The sequence below is a fragment of the Dermacentor silvarum genome, chromosome 11 (genome assembly GCF_013339745.2).
Source record: "Dermacentor silvarum isolate Dsil-2018 chromosome 11, BIME_Dsil_1.4, whole genome shotgun sequence".
NCBI lineage: Eukaryota > Metazoa > Arthropoda > Arachnida > Ixodida > Ixodidae > Dermacentor > Dermacentor silvarum.
This window is the reverse complement of record NC_051164.1, coordinates 20,505,403-20,518,673: the sequence shown is the minus strand read 5'-3', so window position 1 is coordinate 20,518,673 and position 13,271 is coordinate 20,505,403. Positions and strand designations below refer to the sequence as shown.

The following is a 13,271-nucleotide window of genomic DNA, read 5'->3' as shown; positions in this document are numbered from 1 at the left end:
ACAGGGGTCGTCCTATATGAACGAGACACTAAGGAGCAGCAAGGATGGCAACTCAAAGCGATTGCATATTATTCTTCCACGTTCTCAAAATCTCAAGAACATTACACGACCACAGAAAAAGAGGCTCTGGCTGTTGTGATGGCACTCCGATATTTCAGAAGCTACATAGAGGGTCGCCACTTTCGGCTTTTCACTGACAACCGAGCGTTAACCTACCTATTGGGATTAATCCAGCCTAACAGCAGTGTGACGCGTTGGATCATTGAAATACAACACTAAGCCATCGACCCGGTGATGAGCTCCCTGACGCAGATGCTCTTTCCCAGCTCCACATCACAAAAGTGAACGCGTCTGCCCATTGAAACGTTTACAGCTTGTGGGAAGGCACCTAACACTTCATTTGCGATAATGGCAAGTTCTGTGTAATCTGCCAGCAGCAAATAACCGCATCAGCCACGGCGGGATCCCCCACCTCGGCCGAAATATTAGCAGTGGCGATCGCACTCGCTCACGCGGAGCGTTCGCAAAGGGACTCGGTCGTTGTCACGGACTCCCAGGAGACATGTCGCTTGTTTCTTAGGGGGCACGTGACTGCGGCTAGCCTCGCGATAAATGCCAAATCATTCAACCACCGCCATCGCCTACTCTGGTGCCCGGGCCACGCGGGGGTACAGGGGAACGAAAAGGCTAACGCCTTAGCTCGAGCGTCTACTAACCAAGAGATGGCGTCCTCTTCTAACCCCAACAACACGCACTATTCCTCAAAAAATTCCATCAATTTAAATACCAAAGACATCCTTGCTCATCAGCGCGGAGTCCGCAGAACATACCCGCCGCCTCACCCACAACTTAGCGGGGAAGAGGCCACCGATTGGGGTAAAATACAGACCGGGGTATACCCCCATTTAAAATTGCTAAACGCCATGTATCCCACTCGTTATAGGACCAACTGTCCTAGGTGCGGTGGCATACCTACCCTAATACATATAATCTGGGCGTGCGCTAAGCACCCTCATAGGCCAAATACCAGTAACACAATGGAGCAGTGGGAGGCACAGCTCGCCCGCTCCGACCTGGCAAGACAAAAGTCCTTAAGTAGCCAGGTCAGGCATGCGGCAGAGGCCAGTAGGGCCCTGGACTGAGAGGCTCCGACCACCCCTCCTTAATATCTTTTCCATTCCAATAAAGTTTCTCTTTTTATTATTATTCTGTGTGCCAGGAAGCTTGGTGCCAAACGTTTTGAATCTGTATCATGACAGTCCAGAGTCAGGAGGGCACGATGGATTCTGGAAAACTTATTGGAAGATAAAATGTCGATTAACATGGAAAAAATATGAAAGATATCAAGAACTACATGCAAACCTGTCACCAGTGTCAGATTATCAAGGCCAAGTATCGTCCAAGAGGGAATCAAATGGTCATCGCTAATCATTTCCAAGTACCATTTGAAGTAATTCATATAGATTTCGCCGAAATCAATAAGCGGGGCGAGGGAGTCAGTAAGACTAGAGCATTCCTTGTTGCCATAGATGCAAAGAGCAAAGCCAGGAAAAGAAGATGCCAATTCTCTTTTGACGTTACTGGAGCGAAATATGTTCAAGAACACCAAGGTGGTGGTGTCCGACAACGGGCCAGCTTTCCGCAGTAAGAAACTCCAGGAATGGGCCCATGAAAGAGGAATTACCCTTAGATTTGCCGCACCCTACCATTCTGAAGGAAGCGGCTTAGCTGAGAGGCTCATTCGAGACTTGAAAACATTCATCGTATTATACCCTGATTTCCGTGGTGGATGGAAGGAAGTGTGCCTTGGAGGCTGCAGTCAGACACCATAACCATTCTCATACCATGGGATTAGGATGCACGCCTAACTTTCCTGCATCAGGCGAAACCACTTGACTACCGGCGGACTACGACCTTGGAATCGCTGGAAAAGTAGAGCTACAGGAAAAAGCGCAAGATGGAAGAGGAGCTCATACGCTACAGATCAACCATGAATAGGCACTACGATACGCGACATCGCTCCAAGATGCCTCTAATAGAGCTTGAAGGTGAAATTTTAGTTCGAAAAAGTTTAGATGGACCAAAATCAAGATTTTCTGGTCCCTACACAGTAATAAAGACCATCAAACGTCAAGGAATTCTAAAATCGCTACTACTATTTGAGACCGGAGGGAAAAGCTGAAATAGCAACTGTGGGAAACGTCGTACCCTATCATCTCAGGAGGGATGAAAAGCGAAGCCCGGGAACCAAGAACGCGCTTAGCTTCATTATAATAACCCGCGTTATGTAAAGGGATCATGTTTCGGCGGACTTCTTGATTCTGCTTGATTTCGTCATGTCCTGTAAGGACTTCGCTCCTTGATGTTGCGTTTTCATAAGACATGATATACCAGCTTCATAAACGTCACCGGCAGTATCGCTTAGCACATATTGCTAGATACGAATGGTATCCGCGAATGTATTTTCTTTATTTCGTCGAGCTCGCCATCGTAAATCATATCGATCACATTACTGTGTCTTACTTCCCGCATCTGCCATCACCTCTTCAGCAAAGCATATAAGGTAGCTGAAACTCTACACTCACACCCTTCGGGGTAGCTCAGTGGCTTGGGGGTTGCGCGACTGTGCTGTAGTGGGACGGGTTAACAGCCCGGCCCCGAAGGCTGCGTACAAATGGAGGATGTACGCGAAAACCCTCTTGGACACACCCTACAGACCTCCACTGCAGGGCTGTACATATTGTATATAGTGTTGATCCGTTGATATAGTGTGTTGTTATTGTGTGTTGTTAAGTTTCTGTTTGAGGGAAGAGGTTGGGTCGGGCTTTTTTTTTTTTTTTTTTTCATCGGAGCTTTCAGCCTCCTCAACAGACTTTGCCAATGCAGCTGCCAGCGGTCGCTCTCTCCGCCTCATCGCAACAACATGGACTACAGTGCAAGTTCCACTATGTGCACGAATAGACAACTTGGGTCACTAATCACATACAATTGAGCGTGTCCACTAGGTGTATGTGTCAGAATAGACAACCTGGACATTTGTTTATGTGCAATTGGGCAAACGCTACGTGATATGTGCCAGAGTAGACAACTTGGTCAACTCATGATAACTGGGCTTATCAATGCATTTAACCAATGCCACAAAAATCTCATGAACCATTAGCAATGCAATCACAGCAGAACAAGAAAGAAGTCAAGAAGTAGTCAGCCGAAGCATGGTCCCTTTACATAACGCGGGTTATTATTGAAGCTAACCGCGTTCTTGGTTCCCTACGTCGTAACCTTTAGGTAGCACTTACCTTGCGTCCGAGTTCCCTTGCGTCGGCTGCGCCAAATATAAAGTACGAGTTAAAATAAACTCATTTATTTACAAGGATCCATCTTAATCGCTTCCTTCTCTTCTTCCCCCTCGTGTCCCTCTTGACTCTTCAGTTTTCTTCCTCTTTGCCAGAACATCACATCTATCAATGACATTGTCTCCAATATCTCGGATTTTGTCAGATTGTACGTAGGCGATAGTGGGTTGCATGAGAAGAATAATACTACTGAAGGTCAAGCGCGGTTAAATAACGATTTTGCAAAAGTAATATCTTGATGTGACAAATGGCAAATGCGTGTTAATTGCGATGAAAATGTGTGCATGCGCGTATAACAGAGCAATGGAAGCCTCTCCTATTTAACTATACTGCTAATATTAAATATCTTGCTTAAGTTAACAGCTACGAGTACCTAGGGCTTCGGATCAGTAAAAACCTCTCCTGGACAGAACACGTGAACAACGTCACAGTTAACGCCCTCCGCAATGTTTTTCCTTCGACGTGCTATGAAGCTGACGCCCCCCAGTGTGTTTTCTCACATATAACACCATTATTCGCCCCATGTTACAATATGCCGTCATAATCTCGGATCATTTCACTAAAACGAACACTGCTAAATTAGAGTTCAAAAGAAAGCTGTACGGTTTAATTAACTCATATTGCCGTTCATCTATGACTCATCTACTTAATCAAATTGGTTTGCTTCCAGTCTCTCGTAGAAACCGCATCTGTTGTTTAAAATTCTTTTTTCAATTACTCAAGGGTCAAAACAATTTTAACACATCCAACATTATATCGCGCTCCTCTGGACATAGCACAAGACAACGACATGATTTTACAGTGATACCATTAAACGCAAGAATTAACTCCTATAAGTATTCCTATTTCCCCAGAACGATTACAGATTGAATAATCTTAGTAATGATGCGGTATCACAAATGTCACTACAAATGTTTGAAACCTATCTTTAGTTTCGTAACATCGTTTGTACTACATTATATCCCTGTGTTGCATTTGTGTCATATTTTTGCGTTTCTGTACCTCGATCTTAACTTATGATTTATTTATGTTTTGATTTATGATTTCTTCTGGAATTATGTTTGCTGCTTCCAACGGATCTTTACTTGTTTATTGTATGCCCACCCTACTATGGCCGTGAAAAAGATCCCAGTATCAGTGAACGAATGAATGAATGAAACCTTTCGTAGTACAATTAAACTTCGTTGCGATAAACTCGATGAGATCCGAAAATTATTTCGGTAATTGGGAAACTTTGTTCAATTGGAAACACCTAACAGACTCGTTTAAAAGTACAGAAAAAAAGGTGCAAGTTTTGTCGGTGTACGCACTTGTCTCACTTGTAGACGATAAACTGCTTTAACAGGTAACTGGCGTTCGTCACCTGAACTGAAACTCGGCGTATACCGTAATTTTTTCCATAATTTACCGATATCACTAACACCCCCCCCCCCCCCCCACACACACACACACAAAAAAAAATTGTTAAATACAGCGAGGTGTAGAGGTCGTTGTTTCGAGGTCTTAATCGCGTTAAGTTCTATGAATGTGTGGGAAAGGTAGAAAGCTTTGTTCAACCGGGTCTAGCTTAGAGCACTGCACGGGCCGATTTTTTCAGCCCGAGCCCGGCCCGGGCCCGTTTTTACGTTGGGCGGCCCGCCCGAGCCCGATCAAAACATTTATGGCGAGACCCGGGCCCGGCCCGGGCCCGGAAATCTACGTTACCCGCCCGGCCCGGCCCGCCACCCCTTTACCTTAGACCGAGCCCGGCCCGAGCTGGGCTCGAAACTGGCCCGAACCCGGCCCGAGACCGAAAAATACATGTTTTTCAGAGTTGAGACGCCCGAGAATAACTCGCTGCACGTTACATGCACACCACCAGAAAAGCCCGAGCCCGGCCCGGGCCCGGGTCAAAAAGCACACGCCGTGCCCGAGCCCGGCCCGAGCCCGTGAAAAAACTGCTCTACCCGGCCCGGCCCGGGCTTTCGGGTAAGCCCGAGCCCGTGCAGTGCTCTAGTCTAGCTCGTCGCCCCGCCACATGCACACTCGGTGCGGGTGGCGGCGTTGGAGGAGGAGGATAGGGGGGGGAACAGAATAGGTAAGGGCACATTAAAATTTATTTCATTCCTCCGTTTGTTCGGTGCGCTACCTTCTTCGTGCCCACGCGTTGCGATTTGGCGGTTCTGTGCGTTGTGCATGACCTCGGCGTGTTCACTGCTGCTGTACCGGGGTACCCCTTCGTAGTGCTGGGGGCACCTTTAATGGAACGATAGTCCTTCAATCGCGAGGCTTCGCGTTTCGATAGGGGCGAAATGCAAAAATGCACGTGCACTGTGCATTGGGTGCTCGTTAAAGAACCCTAGGTGGTCAAAATTAATCCGGAGTCCCCCGCTTTGGCGCGCCTCATAATCGTACCATAGTTTTGGCACGTAAAACCTTAGAATTTAATTTGATGCGCCTGACCCCGCGATTAAACTTTCTCACACACCGAACGCGTTAACACCCTTATGGGTGAATAAGGGGTGCTCGGCTTGCCTCGTGGCTAACACCTTTACTCTTTAGGGGCAAGATCGCCTCTTGATAAATTCCTCTCTATTTTTGTCGTCTATTTGTGGCAAGTAAACATGATATATGTGCAGCGACAGACAAGGCGAAAACTGCGCAGAATAAACGTCAGTAGTAGAGGTGGGCGAATATCAAATTATTCGAATATGAATCGGATACGAATTAAGTATCGAATCAATAGTCAAACGCAACCGCATACATTTGCAACAGAAATGGTTACGTCGGTATAGAGAGAATGACGTGCGAAAGGCAGGGAGGTTAACCGGAAGATTCCAGTTTCCTACCCTGCACTTCGCTGGATCCTTCCCCTGCACCCTTCCCCTGCACCCTACACTGGGGAAGGGCTAAGGGGATAAGGGGATCGAAACAGAAAGATAAAGAAAAATGCACACACGTAGAAAGAGAGGTAGATTCAAACACACACACACACGCGCGCGCACACGCACACACGCATGCATATATATATATATATATATATATATATATATATATACAGAGCGAAGTGGAGAAAGAGGAGGTGGGCAGATAATAGAACAGCTGGCCCAGGTCAAGTACCAATTGGTCAAGTATCGGGTGGTTTATTTTTCTTTAGCTTTGTTCAGTACTTTCCTCCTATTGTGTATTTAATCTGATTGCGAGTTCCTAATGTGTCTTTCTTCTCCCGGCCAGAGGTCTTTCCTCTGGACGGCTTCACTTCCCAATAATGACATTCCCATAGAGGTTTTCTTGCGCAGTGGTATTCACAGCGTTCCAGTGGCCCTAGTGCCGACCAATGGGGGATTCATCCGCGTGAAAAATCCAAAGGCGACTCAAGAAGAGCTGCGGAAAGCAACCCCGCACTTCCAAAGCATAACCGATGTTCGACAGTTTGGTAGAGGGGGCATTCTATGCTGTTCGCCGGACCAGACCTGTGTCTCCGACCTTCTTCAGTGTCAAATGTTCGCGAATCACCCGGTGAGGCCTTTTATTCCTCCTCATCTAGCTTGCGTTAAGGGGCTAGTTCGTGGAGTCGACGCGAGTCTGTGTGCTTCCGAGGTCCTGGAGATGTTCTCCCGGGCAGGGTGCCGTATCAGTATACCGATGTTCACGTGTTCCTTATAATCAGTCCCCACAGAGTCGGTCATTGTCACCTTTGCAGGCACAACTAGGCGATGTTTGCAATACGCAATGGTGCATTGTACCGTCGTTGGTGGCAAAAGGACCGCTCGGAAGAACGTTACCTCCTGGCGGTTCCGAAATGTTTCCGCACAGAGATACTGCGAGCCATTCATGACACCCCCGAAGGAGGGCACATTGGTCAACGAGTCATGCTCCGCAAGCTACAAGAACGCTTCTGGTGGCCGACGATGCAAAGCAATGTGCGCTCCTACGTTGCTAGCTGCGAAGCATGTCAACAGTTTAAGCGACTGCCGTGGTGCCAGCCTGGACTGCTAACACCTGTTGAGATACCCGAAGACATCTTTCATACGGCTGGCATCGACTACATAGGGCCGCTACCCACCTCCACTGCTGGAAACCACTACATCATTGTAGCTGTGGACTATCTGTCCAAATACGTGGAAGTGACTGCCGTACCATCCCTGGCATCCACTCATTTAGTCAATTTTCTGCAACACAGGTTTGAATGGAGACATATGGCTTGCCAAAGAAATGGATATCAAATCGAGCGACAACATTGCGCAGCCGGGAACAAACAACCCCCGAACAAAATTTCTGGCTACGCCACTGATCCGCGTTTCATCCCCAGGCAAACGGCCTCACTAAGCGAAGAAACCAGAGCATTCAGGCAAGGCTCGCTCCATATACGAAAGTAGGACAGAAGGAGAGGCCGATTGGGACGTCCACCTTCCGGCAGCTGTCTATGCGGTCAATACAGCGCTGCAGACCTCCACTGGTGTGACGCCGTATGAAATCGTATATGGGAAGCTGCCCCAGCTAAACGCGGTCCTCAGGCTAGATGCTCCCGTTAGCGTCACACGCTCTGACAGTCGCACAGTCGCCTGCCAGAAGATCAGAGCTGCGGCGAAGGAAAAAGCCACACAAGCGCAAGAAAAACAGAAGCGCTATTATGACCGCCGCCGTCGACCTGCCCATGCGTACAACATCGGAGACGAGGTGTGGGTGCAAAGAGGTGGCAACTGTCCGGGCAAGAAGCTACTCGCAAAATTTGAGGGGCCCTTCACCATCACCGAGCGCGTAGGAGATAATACATGGCGCGTTAGCACCTCGGATCCAAGCTTTGGACTTGACCGGCGGAAAAGAAATAACTTCGCCGTGCATGTGTCACGCCTCAAGAAAAGATTACGCCGATTGGACTGAACTGTCGTTTCTTTTTTGTTTGCCAGGTCCGCAGCGTGGCCGAGTGTGATGTGGAAGAAAGGCACCGTGTCTCGGCAGCTTCTTGGGCGAAGAGCGAAGTAGAGGAAGAGGAGGTGGGCAGATGATAGAACAGCTGGCCCAGGAACGGGTGCTGTCTCGGTGTCTCTCATTCCGTTACAATGCATACATACAGGAACTCAGCAGTGTCACAGCCGTTCAAACCGGTCGCTTGACCGAAGGAACTTCAGTAGCGCCTTCGTCGCATTCTGGTGTGAAGACCGCGTCAGCCGGCACTCTAAGATCGTCTGCCCAGAAAGCGGCCAGTCGTCGAGGCGTGCCAACTCCGTCACGAGCGACTGTCTCTGGGGGCTGTAATGGGGACAATGACTTGTTTCCTCACTTCCGCAACTATCACAGGCAGCACTGTCAGCCATTTCGATGCGGCAAGCAAAAGCATTCCTAAAGGATACTCCAAGCTACAGTCGGCAGCTAACAGTTGTCTCGATTCGGGAAAGTCCAGATGGATCGAATGGGTCCAGGCGGTGAGTCCAGGCGGTGCAGTCAAGTATGCCGGAAACCTGGCGTGTTCCACATGGATCGTGTGGCATCACGCGCTAGTATGCGAAGCTTTGTTGCTGCGTCGGTTCTTGATAGCGGGATGGGTTCCTTCACCTTCGTGAGCCCTCCTAGCAGCTTCATTGGCATGTTCGTTTCCCATGATGCCGCAGTGACCTTGGCGCCACTGAAAAGTGATATCATGTCCTTTTTCTGCTAGGTGGTTATATAGCTGCCTTATTTCCTGCACAAGTTGGCCTTGTGGTCGACGACATAGAGCGGATAGCAGACAATGCAGGTCTGCCTTCGGGTCGTTAAATATGCTCCATCTTCGTGATAGATCTTCATGAATTATTTGAAGTGTGGCTGCGAAGTGCAGCAAGCTCCGCAGCAGTCGACGTTGCCCGGTGAGTGGTTTTAAACTGAATGGTCATGGCTTTTTCGGGGCGGATCACAGCTCCTGCAGATCCGTCTACCGTTGTCGAGCCATCAGTGCAAATGTGAAGATGATCCTTGTATGCCTCGTGCAGCTTGAGTATAGATAGCTGCTTGAGAGCTGGCGCCGAGAATTCTGCTTTCGCTGGAATTCCAGGTACCGAGAGCCAAACTTTTGGGCGGGCCAAACACTAAGGAGGTATAATTTTGTACCACGCCTGTACTGGCTAGTGTAAAAAGACTGCTAACTATCCGGGACAAAGGATAAGTTTTCAACAAAGGATCAATAATTGTCATTTAAAAAAAAAAACTTCAAGAATAGCATGTGAGCAACTTTAGAGCCAGGTTGCAATCAATCTCTTCAAGAAAGAATCGCTGATGTATGACTATCTTTCCAGAAAACGCTAAGTAAATGGTTACCAAAAAAGATGAAACTGAGGGGCAAGAAAGAGGTGAGGAAATTGCGTGCCGTCGGCACATGTAAACTGATCCGTTGCAAGAAAAACGTCAAATGATGTGGCGTAAAAGGTGAAACTTCTACATGACTGTAGACTGCCAAGTCATGGCAGCCTATAACCAAACAGGTTGACATGTATGGGCTCCCGCCGCGAAACTGTAAACACAGCCTGCACTAACCATTCTAATAATTTGCAACTTTGTTTACCAATCGGTGAACAGTGACCTGACTTTTACGTTTCGTTTTTTTTTTCGAAATATTTGGTGAGCTTCTGATAATCGAAAATGCCGAATAGTTTCTTTCTGAACAATAATACGAATAGTTAGTGTGTAGTATTCGATTCGTATTCGAATATCCCCCCCCCCCCCCTAGTTAATACCAATAAATGTGACAATCTGGTTTAAGACATTTCGGTGTCCACCATGTGCTCAGAATTATTAGTGTTCGACAACGGCTTCTCTAATCGCAAGTGCTGTAGTTAGAAAACAAATTATAGCCCTAATGGTAAGAGTGTTCGCCATGGGAGAAATCAGCACCCTCACGTATGCAAACATTTTTAGATTGTAGGAAGAGCCTCTCCTGCACTCCTAACTTACCGCTACTGTAGAATGTTACCCACCTGGGACCCCAGATTTTGATTACCCCCAGAAAAGTTTGCGCCTTTAACGTGGCGCATTTGGTACTTCCAGGTAACGAACGGCGCATGAACGTTATTGGCGTGATACAGCATAATCGACAGGAAAGTAGCGAGCACCGAGTGTTGAAGAAAAAAAAACGCACACAAGATCATGATAATTTGGGGACAAGATAAGCCTTTAATAGTGTAAACTTTTTTTAGAGTGTTACAATAAAGGACGTGCTATTGTTTGGTATGTCACGTGGCTTCTCCTGTCCCCAATCAACTTTTCCCGCGTTGTTTCCGCCCGAATATTATATACACGAATCTTTCCCTCTTCTAAGTTGGCCATGTGGTCCGATTTTGTTTCTTCCATTGAAATCACAGAAGGAGCGAGCAGGTTTGTTCATCGACCGCCTTCTGTGCACTTGCCGCAACTGGCTCAAGCAACGCGACCTCCTATTGCCAAATTTCACCACCACGGCGCTGGGGGAGCCACCGCAGGAGCAAAAGGATAGTCACCGGTGGGCGGCCTTTGTGAGCTTCCTGGCCGGGCTTCTGACCGCTATCCCCGGAAAAGGAAAGCGTTCGGCGGTCGGGACGTGCCACTCCGGACACATCTTCTGCCTGGCGGCGCTTCTATGCGAGTCCTGCAAGTTCATTATACACTCGCCAGACCTGGAATGGCACACCCAGGTCGATATCCTTCTAACACCTGTTCCCCATTATCCATATAGTTTCCTGCGAAAATTACAAATGAGAGCTCTGGGCACTATAGGGTATATGGAAGCTTGCAAGCATCGCTGTTCATCCAACAAGGGAATTATAGTTACACATGGATTTTCCTAAACTTCGTCCATCTGGCTTCAAACGGCTTTGCGACTTTGCAAGTTGATCGTTTGCAACAAAATGTTGTGTTACAAATGCAACAATTCGCAGTTATTATGCACGCCCACGGAGTCTTTATTGCCTTCTGCCTTTATAAAAAGTATAATTCAAAGTTTGGGCCAATCACGGTAGATTAAGCGTAGTAATTAAATAAAGCCAGAAGAGCGTCTGAAGCCACGAACACGAAGATCCGAGACAGGGTCGTGCCAGTTGAACATTCGCAGCGTTGAAGTTCCCTCTAGTAACGTTAGCATAAAACTACATGCCCAAATCGGCCGGGGCTGTTGTTTTGCAGCGAATATTCGTTTATGGCACTTTCCTTGGTATTGCATAATGGCAACGTGTGCCCACACGCACGATAATGCCGCGCGTCAATATTTTGCTTTTTTTTTTCTGCCGGCGTTCGTTATCGTCGCATTACCAGTGTTATAAACGTAACGCTCTACGCGCAACACCAAAGCTAAAGATCTATTCACGTTGCACGCGTGTCGCGAACGTTCAGTGCAGTGAATACTCGAGTATCGATATAGTTATTACGTGACGTCAAGGACGCAGCTTCTCGTAGCGCTGGCACTCAAACATGGCGACCACACTGACGTCACTGCAGCTTATCATCCAGAGTACATCATTCGTCCCTTTTTTACAGCGAACGTTTTCACCGGATTATCACTGCTGTACGATTTGTCGCTCGGCGCAAAACGCGCCTTTCATGCTATCGTGCTCTCACGTTTCTCGTTTACTCAGCTTACGTACAAGTGTACCCTAAGATGGCGGCCACGATGACGTCAATGAAAACTGTCTCGTCCGCAGATCGAGTGCCTCCGCAGTGCGTTGAAGACCGCGGGCAAGACTGCCGAGCGAGCCGCGCCCGCCCGCATGGCGGCGCTGGTGGCGTGCCTGCGGGACGAGTTCTTGACGCCCGATGCCTCCGCCGAGACTCGCCTGACGCTGCTCGAACTTATTGAGCTGCGCGCTTCGGGGTGGAAATTCTCAGCCCAGCAGCAACTCTACTATGCTGCACACAGCGGAGTTTTCGGAGCCGAGTGTGACGACGACCTATCGCCCTTACCCCTGCCCTGCCGGACCGCCCAATGAGATTGTATACGGCGAAGCGGAGACGAAGGCCTAAAGGCCTAACGTTTCCCATCGCAATCAACGGATACGTTTTTCATTCGTTATGAATAAAATAAATATTTATTGGCACTGCCAACTGCTGTTTTTGTACCATCTTCAGTTTGACGATACCCGAGTGGCTATGGCGTTGGGTTGCTGAGCACGAGATTGCTGGTTCGATTCCCGAACGCGGCGGCATTTCTACGGGGACGGAATACAATAACATTCGCGCACCGTGCATTAGGTGCCAATTCTCCAAAGTCCAATTCCAAGATGAAAGGAAGACTCTACTGGAGAATCTGCAAAAAAACCTTTGGCGTCAATCCACGCTGTGAAGGTGGTTCTACAGCGAAGCTGTAAACGACACCCACAACGATTAACCATTGTGACGTCACTTGCATTAACACACGTGGCTCTACAAAGAGTGAAACAAGAGAGAAGAGAAATGTACTTAACCACACCCTTTATTACTTCACAACATTATATTCACGCTGTTCTTCTGGCGTCTTTACTTTAGGTGGTCTACCCATGGTAGCCTGGAATGAACTGAATGAGTTGCTAGACCGTGGTGACGTCACTACGTGATTTCTATGCTGTTGGGTACTTTTCCACTCGGAGTAGCTTACGCAACCGTAATCTTTACCTGGAAACACACGCGGGAGAAGGAACATGCTTTGCATTATTTGTAGACGTCATTAGCATATATTATACGGTTTGCACTTCACACGAGGGTTTTGAATGACGTTCACCCCTTTCGAAGCAGCTGCAAACCTCATCTTTACCGGAACGCGTCGGAGGGTGTTCCCATTGTTCACACGCGCCTTATCATCCATCATGTGCGTTTGATGCTTATTTTGTGGTTTTTCTTTTGAAAACGAGTGCTGAGCTGCATGCTGTGAAACCATCATTTTTTTGTTTACCTCCCTCAGCAATATGGCCATTATGGACGCCTTTCTTACTGTTTAAGTTTTTATTAGTTATTACAGTTGGC

At 47.9% G+C, this 13,271-nt stretch overlaps 1 protein-coding gene across 2 annotated transcripts in view; it reads left to right on the top strand.

The window, feature by feature from the left end:
* LOC119433594 (MIF4G domain-containing protein B) overlaps positions 1 to 12,364 on the top strand; it is a 49,455-nt gene extending 37,091 nt beyond the window's left edge. For both annotated transcript variants that reach the window (XM_049659265.1, XM_049659264.1), the window contains exons 5-6: positions 10,667 to 10,975; positions 11,978 to 12,364. In XM_049659265.1, coding sequence (XP_049515222.1) covers positions 10,667 to 10,975; positions 11,978 to 12,262 — 594 coding nt within the window. In that variant the 3' untranslated portion in view covers positions 12,263 to 12,364. The remainder of the gene's footprint in view (positions 1 to 10,666; positions 10,976 to 11,977) is intronic.
* Positions 12,365 to 13,271: the final 907 nt, after the last annotated feature.